This window comes from Tribolium castaneum, chromosome 4, assembly GCF_031307605.1.
Source record: "Tribolium castaneum strain GA2 chromosome 4, icTriCast1.1, whole genome shotgun sequence".
NCBI lineage: Eukaryota > Metazoa > Arthropoda > Insecta > Coleoptera > Tenebrionidae > Tribolium > Tribolium castaneum.
In genome coordinates this window covers 2,741,429-2,750,565 of record NC_087397.1, presented here as the reverse complement: position 1 = coordinate 2,750,565, position 9,137 = coordinate 2,741,429, and the positions used below count along the sequence as shown (strand labels likewise).

Below are 9,137 nucleotides of genomic sequence, written 5' to 3'. Positions count from 1 at the left end.
TAGTTTACAATGGGCAGTTAAACCCTCATTATTGAAGGAAAACCCGCAATTATTTCCCCGTGAACGAAACGAAGCAAGTCTGTCTTAATGAGTTCGCAATTGCGATTGCCTGGAAGAAGTCGAGTTTTGTGTGTTCATAGAACCAATTAGTGATGTAATCGTGTCAAAATTGTGTCGGTTGTTCCAAAAATGTTCGTTTCGAATCGCGCAGCGTTTCCGAGAAGGGCACCTCTCGCACCAGATTTGGTCAACAATTCCTCCTCCGGTTATCTGTAGATATCAACATATTACGAATGTGTACAAGCAAATAAATAGCCTGCGCCAGAGGAGTTTTGCCGACAGAGGATGCCGCCGCGTCATTTCCATTTCTCGTGCGTAATTCACGAAAATTACGTGGAACGTGCGACGCTGGAATGCAGGCTCGCCTCAGGAGGCTTGCTGGGGGTTGCCGGTGGTAATTAGTGGTGCGCACCCCCGATCGGGGGTGGTGGGGCCGCTATATAGAAGCGATCCAAGAAGTCGACGTTAGTCCGAAGCAAAGTGCTGGTGTGTGAGCTGGTGACCGTTAGCAGGTGAAGAACACGTGCAGACATGCGCTTAGTCGTCACACAGGTACGAGATTTTCTTCAATTTTCCCAAACTACCCGCCGCTGACACGCGACGACGCCTCCAAGACAAGGTGCAAGCCGACCGATGCGCCAACGACAAATAATCACACGTTTGCTTTCACACCAATTATCACACTTAGCGCCGGGGACGCGAGCCAACAACGAACACAAAACTAAACAGAGGAGAAAACTAAACTACAAATGTACAAACAAAAAAAAACAACCAAATACGATTCTAACAATATACACGTAAACAAAGTGATTTTGCTTCGACTTAAAAGGGAGCATACTATATTTTTTAATAACTGATTTTAAACTTGAATACATTATTTTTCAAATTTTAAAATAAAACATGAAAAAAAATTTGGCGTTTTTTGCATTATTCGTTAAATAACAATTAATAAATACTTTTAATTAAAGCTCTTTACAACTATTATACTGAACATAATGAAATAATAATAATTGGAATAAGAATAATGAAATAAAAAAATAAGAAGTCCTAACGTTTCTAATAAAAATGTTTTATTCATTAAATAAAGTTCATACCCAATCAAAATAAGTAGATATTATTTACTTAGATTTCAACAGTTTTATTATTATTATTATTATTCTAAATCTATTTATCAATACAGACATTCCTGTTTTACTATGAGGGAATAGTCATAAGCAAGAGGTTTTTTAAATATAAAATATAAATTCAAAAAAAATTCCAAAATTTCAAAATAATCAGTTTATGCAGTTGTGATTAAAGTTATACAGTTTTTATTTCGCTATTTCACCTAATAACACACTCAGCATTATTAACCCTAGGTTCAATTAAAAAAATCATCTGTATGTATTACTAGCTTTCTTAACTTTAATCGTCTGTATTTCTGTAATAAAAATTTTATTTCGCTAAATATTACATGACACACATAACGCTATTTTCTATGGTCAGTTTTAGAAAACCAAGTCAACACCTATATTCAGCAAAATAAAATCTTCACTGTATATCCATAATTTCGATAGTTTGTAAAAAATGAGAGAGAATAGATAATTAATCTGAAGGTAATAATTGTCAGTACGTGGACCAATAATAAGTTATGGCTTTTCGAAATTTAGATTATTTCTTAATTTAAACTACAGTGGAGCCCGATTATCACGAACTTCCGAATATAACATTCTATGTTTCTTATTTTTCAAGCTCCGAAAATCATGGCATAGGTAAAAAAACTGATTTTGATACATTTTCAGAGTTCCTACTGATTTCTCATTGAATTTTTTTTATTGCATTGCAATTTTCGTTTTTTTTTTAATTGAGCTATCAGTTCTAATGCAACTTACTCTTTTAGCTCTTCAACAACGTTACAATAAGTGATCACCAAAAAATATGAAAAATTCTAAATTTTAGATTTTTTTTGTGTTATTTGTTACAAAAATACTTATTTGGAGAATTCCCTCTGAAAAATTGTGTTTTTGGCCCAAAAATCAGCTTCTAACCATCTTAAAAGTCATTCTAGTGTAATGGCAAGGTGCTTGGTCTGACCTAGGTCACTTATTTCTGCAGCTAAAGTATAAAAATCAAAGATGATATGTACATCTTTTAACGTATAGTAGCATAAAGTTTATTAGAAAATCGAAATTTTCGAAAGTTAAAACTCTTGACTTTATTTTTTACAAAATCTCAATGTCTAAAATTAAAATCAGTGATTTACGATGACACTAAGTACAAAATGACTCTTTGTAGGAATGTTTATTAATACTCGTAGTTATGTCAAGACCTTGCAGATAAATGTCGACACACTTAGGAATAATAATAACACTATTTGAACAATTTTGCATTTTCAACTCATATTTTTTGATAATAATTTACGACACAAAATTTCTCTCATTTCGTCATACGAACTAAAGATTGTTTTTGTCTCTTTGGGATTTTGCTATGCTTCATCGAACATTTTTGTTGGATTTTCAAAACTCACACACCATACTGTTTATTTTTGCTCTATTTTGTGTATCAGAATAAAGTTACAAAACCCGCCTGAAATGAGGTCTGAAATCCGTTGATGGGTTTTCAGACTTTCAGGAACGCAGTGATTTTCCCAATTTTGGAAAACTTCCCGGCCCCCGCTCCCTAATTGAGAATTCGCAGTAAAGCACCTCGTTATTCGCGCTTGCAGTCGCTATTGTGGCGCGGCGTTTGATCTCGCAATTAGCACGACACGTCTCGCCACGATCCTCATTACAGATACAAAGTAATGCCGCTGACTCTCTACCGGTTTAACTTGAGCCGGTACTTCCGTTCTGTTCGGTGCGGTGCTCTTCAAGAAAATTACTATAGTTGATCGTATGTAAGCGCACACACAACCTTTTTCAAGTCTCGAAGAGAATTTTTCGCTTTATGACCGTTCGCAGAACGGCAATTATTCACCAAACGCGACATCGCAAATGGACGGCTTCACGAGGCAATTTCCGAAATTTCGGCGCTAAGAAGCTTCAACGCCAATAAAACGTGCCGCTTTTTTCAATTATGCATTGTGGGCCCGCCACTGCTTTTAATTGAGTCTGTGTGTGCTTTTGCACGTAAATTATGTGTATGAATTGGGAGAGCAGCACGGTAATGTATCTCTCTGTGACAAAGCATCACGAAACGCAAATTTGACAAAGCGAATGTGTTGAATATTTAACACAGAGAGTGGAAGCGCCAAAGACCAACTATTAAAGCTCGCAGGAAAGTCGATAAAAGCCCGCTCATGATATATGGCCCTTTTCGGGGTCACCGAGTCGGTTTCCGAATAAACCACAAAGCAATTGACGTTCTTTAATCATAAATTGATCAATCGAACTTAATTCGGAAAAAAATAAAACTTTGCAATAGCCGTGCTGTCGGCAAGTCTTTGTGGGATTAAGATGAAAAGTCACGCATCAGATGTGTTTCTATTGAAATTCTCTTTACGCGGCATTACATTGGTCCTTTCTAAACACCACGCCGAAATCAGTCACTTTGGTTCCTTTCGTCACTGGAGATTTAGGGCGGCGATTTATCGAGAGGCTGGTGCGTGTGGGAAGCGAGATACAAAGCTTTGATCTCACCGACAACACCAGTAGCTAATAGAGATTGATTTTTACCTCGCGCCCAACTCTACGGACGAGATTACATCGGACTAGTTGCCGACATTAAACTAATAATACATGGATAGCCACAGGTGTGCCACTAATCATGCGATTTTGCGCAACAAAGAAATGCCACAAAATGCCATTTTGTGCCAGGAAATTGCCCCAAACCCAAAAAGTTGTTATCATCTTGAAAATATTGTCATTGAGCAGAACCTAAGAAATTTCTGTTATCATTACTAGAACTCCCAATACTTCTAATGTGGAGTTTCCTCATTTCTTGTATTATCCAAAAAAATCCAGAATTCATAAACTAGAATTTATTAAATAAAATAAAAATGTGAGGAGTTGGTGCCGTAATGGGCATAAAATTGGAGCCGCAGCGGCACTTGCGGTGGGTCCTTGGCTCGAACGGATCCGTTTAGGCCACAATGGGACTTAGCACTGGCACAGGTGGAAAGTGCTAGTGATTTACAGCACCTAACCTGCCCCAATGTTCACAGTGTCAGATGTCCAGCTGGTTGGTGATTTATAGCAGCCGAAGAGTGACAAGTGGATCATCGCATTGTGTTTCACTCCTTTTGGCTGGAGTGGTTCCGCATATCTCCCATGATGGGGTTCTGGTCTCGCAGCCAGTAATGTCTCGGAATGTGTAATTGCCGCTTTTACGCAATTTATTTTCGGTGTTGGGCTTTAATCGAGCCCCCATTTTTTACCGGGCGCTCATTAAAAATTCATTATGTTTTATGTTAATTCCTCGGAGCATCTGGCCGGCGCGCCGCAAGGCACCACCTTGGGCCCGGATTTTGGTGCGGTTTTTCGAGCATAAAATTCCGGCGATCAAATTATAAACTAACCGGAAAACCGACTTAGATGATATTGAATTTCTGTGGTTTTAGACGAGTGCTATCGAATGACCTGAGGTAACATGAAATGAGTAATTTAATTTAAAAACAGTGTAGGTGCTCGGCGGCATCTTCAAAGGTCGGTAAGCCTCTTATTATCTGCTACTGTCGGCAGAAGGGATCCGGCCTCAAGCTCCCCCTCCAGCGCGCGTTCTTTCACTAGTATATTTTTATGTGGCCGTTGTAGTAGCCTCTTTAACATTATTTTCAGTTTAATGCATTTACAGGTATGCCATAATCACGCTAATAAATTTAATTACAACAACAAATAACTATAACTAGAATCGTAAACGCGCTCTAGGAAACGTGCTATAATTTGCACAATGCGAAACAAAAATTCGGACTTTTCCTTCTATTGCCGTCGTAAATAAGACCAGTCGTAAAAAATACAAGAACACCTGCAGATTTGCTCGAAAACGACCAAAACGTACCCAATTTCGGCTTGGGTGACCCATGCCGAGTTTATTTATAACCAATATATCTCACTGAGAGCGGCTTCTTTGACTTACTAGATAATGGACAACAATTTCAATAATTTATTGACAATTAAGTTACATAATGGAACAGACGGCTCTAACAGTTCAAAGGACGTCATACTACGACACGAGAAACTACAAATTCATCCTTCGAACAACTACCGTTTGACTCGCCTGAGATCATTATACAGGGGCGGAGCTTTGCATTTTTGACACTTCTTCTCATATACAAGGTGCATCGACATGACACTATAACACCACTCTTTTGTACAACTTCTAACGGTTCCCTTATTGCTTCTCTGTACCTGTTTACCTCGCTGCACACTCAAAATCATTAACCAGATGCCCCAGCAGCAATCAACTCACCATTATCAAATATAATAGAACTTATAAAATCATTAACTCATTCCATTAATACTCAAAATATAATTATTACAATACAAAGTTATCTTCTCTTTTAGTTGATTTAGTTGATAGGTATAGAATTTTTCATCCATTTTTACAAGATTTTTGGAACAAATGTGCTTTTTACATCAACACTCTTCCAGTCTGTCCCTTGTAAGAGATAAATTTATGTAATTAGGGTGTCCGTTATAGAGAGAGTCCGTTGTGAAGAGGTGTCCGTTATTTAGAGGTGTCTATTAAGAGAGGTTTTTTCGATCTAAAGTTAAATATGAATTTTTTTTCATCGCTCGTTGAATAAAATTGAATCTGCTTTTCTTGTATTCATAAAAAATGGGTAGTTTCGAGTAGTTTTCTATTTTTTAATTGATCCAAACTTTATTTAAATATGTACAAGACGCTATACAACCCTAGTTAGATATTCGGATTTAAAGTTAAAAATATGTGGCGAATACCTACATCAGAAACGTACATGAATGTATTTTTATGTGGGATGAATATTTGAATAATAATTTCAATCCAATGTAGTAAACATGAATAAAAGAGGAGTATTTTATTTATATTTCCAGAACAAAATTTGTTGCTGTTGAAACAAAAACTCTGGGCTTAGACGGAGGAAAGCGGGAAATCTGCTGGATATGAGTGTATACAGTGTCCGATTTAAAGACCTCGCATATCTCCTTATAAATGAGTGTTTGGAGCGAACTGGTTCGGCCGAATAAAGCCGCTGGCGGCATCAAAGGCGGCTAAACTTAAACATTGTTCGGCATTTCGTTTGTATATTGTTTTGAATGCTTGAACGATGAATCATTAAATCACAAAGCATCAATTTGAGTTAATCAGATTATTTGCTTGTTTTCAGTTGATGGCGTTATGGTTGGGTCTGTCCATGGCTTTTCCCGGCACCGGCCGCAGGAACACGCACGACATGGACACTCCTATCTACACCAACAACATCCAAAGATTCGTCCATCGGCAGGAGAACAAAAACGAGGAAATTCGGGCTTTGAAGCGCGTTTTCCTGTCGAACAGATCCGTCACTTGTAACGACGGATCGCAGGCCGGGTGAGTGCAAAACTCGTTGCTCTAATTAATGGCACATTAAAGGCCTGTCACTGATTTTAATATCTAATTTGTTCGGCATCAATAAACTGACTTCACTTTATAAATAAACACGCTAATTAGTGGGAGAGGTGCACGTGCTCTCCGTAATTTGACCATTCATTCGTGAAAATTTAATTAATTTTGCTGGTGGGCCGGCGGTTTTGTACTGTTTCTAAAGCTGGGTGTTATTACATTCTCAGGATTACATTTAATAAGGCTTTCGCCGGTTAAATTTAAATCGAAACTGGGGTTTTATCGCCGTTATTGCTAGATAGATGTTCTTGACGGTTTTTACACACCACTTCCAAAATAAATGTCGTTTGGAGAACTGCCTGTTTACAGGCTTAAAGCGCTTCAAGTGGCATTTACCCGGAACATCATCGCCGATTAGTAATTTGGTATTTTTTCCTATGTAGATTTTACCTAAGAAAGTCTTACACGAGTAAGAAATGGATTATCTTTTTAGAAGGCGGATGGTATTGCTATGACCACCATAGTTGCAGAAACAGATGGCTGAAACAGCGTCATTACATGACTTCGACAGGATGGCCCGACGCCAGGGACAGTAAGTAGCGTTTTAACACCAATTCTCTCTCACAAAATACGTGCAGTAGGGGGAATTCTCTCCGGCAGCATGGAGGAAAACCCTTTCTGGTGGAACGCCAACCACGTGTTCATCCCTTACTGTACCAGCGATTCCTGGAGCGGCTCAAAACCCCACTCCCGGAGCGAGACGTTCAGCTTCATGGGCTCAATCCTCGTGCAACAAGTCGTCCAAGATTTACTAACTTTGGGACTTGAAAATAGCACCGATTTGCTTTTAACTGGGAGCAGCGCTGGAGGAACTGGAGTTATGTTAAACTTGGACCCTGTTCGTGAGTTTCTCCACGACAAGAAAGGTCTGAGACACATCGTTGTGAAAGGAGTCACCGACTCGGGCTGGTTTCTCGATCGAACTCCCTATGCCCCGACTCTGAAGCCTGCAGTTGACGCGATCCGGAGAGGGATCGACCTGTGGGGCGGGAAAGTCCCCCACAGGTGCAAGGAGTTGTATCCGGACGAGCCTTGGCGGTGTTACTTTGGGTACAGGTTGTACCCCACTTTGAAAAGTATGTTGGACAAAATTTAACTTGGATGATTTAATCGCGTTCTTTTATATCGTTTTAAAAGCACAATCTTTTATTATTTTCAGCCGAGCTCTTTGTCTTTCAATGGCTGTTTGATGAGGCGCAAATGGACGCAGATAACGTCGGTGCTCCCGTAACAAAACAACAGTGGGATTACATTCATAAAATGGGGGACGCATTGCGGCAGAGTTTCGAGAACGTTTCCGCCGTGTTCGCCCCCTCGTGCATCTCGCACTCGGTTTTGACCAAGCGCGATTGGCAGAACGTGAAAATCGACGATATTTCAATCCCTGAAGCGCTCCATTGTTGGGAGCAAAAACTGCACAGGAGGCGGATCAAGAAATCCCGCAACACCAAAATGTTCGCCGACCAGCCCAAGCCACTCCGGCGACAAACTCTCAATTCGACACTCACGGACGAAGTCGGACAAAAGAAAAAGCGCCGGAGGAAAAACCGCAAGAGCCGGAAAGGAAAGAAAAAGAAAGGTGCGCTTGGTTCGCTTTATTAATTTCATTTACTTATTGCGCTGGTTTAGATGCGGTCCAGGCGAGTGGGAACAGGACATCTGAGCTGAATTTAATGGGGAGGCCCCAGCGCTCGGTCCTGCACACACAAAGGAGGAAACATTGCACTCATCGGAGACTGGAGCGGTGTTCGTGGCCGCAGTGTAATCACTCGTGTCCGCGACTGCACAACCCCTTCACGGGGGAGGAAATGGACTTTATCGAACTGCTCAAATCGTTCGGACTTGACATGGAGAGCGTGGCCAAGGCACTAGGCATTGACATGCAAACGCTGAACAACATGGACCATTCAGAACTTTTAAATTTATTGACGCAGCAATCGAACTGATTACATTCGCTCGGAACGGCCCAGTGAAGATGGATGCTTTAATTTTTTCATTCAACTTGTACATAATGAATATTTATTGTAGAGAACTATTTTTTTATCGTAGTTAAGGCTAGACTAGGTGTTTGTAAGGGGGGCAAGCCTCTCAACTCCAAAGAACGCTTGCCCGGAATTTGTAACAGGACTGATTTTTGTTCTACCTCAACTGTACAGAGTTTAGTCAGTAAGTTACCTTATTTTTGTACGATAGGTGTTACAATAAAGAAAGAGTACCGATCACGTGTTTCATTTTTCCCATTTATAATTAAACCACACGAGTATATTAAAGATTTACTATTTAAACACATTATGCAAACAATACATTTTTAATTTAACGAGGAAGAGACTTTCTCCGTTATTTTAAGTGAAAGCTACACCAGGTATGTTTCCAATCGAGATAACACTCGCGAAAATGATTTACAAAAACACAAATATTTGCAAAACGACGGCAAGTTTTGGCAAAGTGTTATAAATGTGTGCTGCTTGGCTTTTATTACTATTTTTACAAAGAAGTTATCAAACAGGTATGTATAACAA

General features: G+C 39.5%; 1 protein-coding gene across 2 annotated transcripts; it reads left to right on the top strand.

The window, feature by feature from the left end:
• Positions 1-347: 347 nt before the first annotated feature.
• Notum (notum) lies at positions 348-8,837 on the top strand. 2 transcript variants are annotated; one of them, XM_015985378.2, is made up of 6 exons: positions 348-612; positions 6,344-6,546; positions 7,002-7,150; positions 7,197-7,694; positions 7,778-8,197; positions 8,248-8,837. In XM_015985378.2, exons 1-6 carry the CDS (start codon positions 592-594, stop codon positions 8,562-8,564), a joined length of 1,608 nt encoding a protein of 535 aa, XP_015840864.1. In that variant the 5' UTR covers positions 348-591; the 3' UTR covers positions 8,565-8,837. The 2 variants fall into 2 exon arrangements, with proteins under 2 accessions (XP_015840864.1, XP_064212108.1); XM_064356038.1 differs by lacking the exon at positions 348-612 and adding an exon at positions 4,764-4,830.
• The last annotated feature ends 300 nt before the right edge of the window (positions 8,838-9,137 follow it).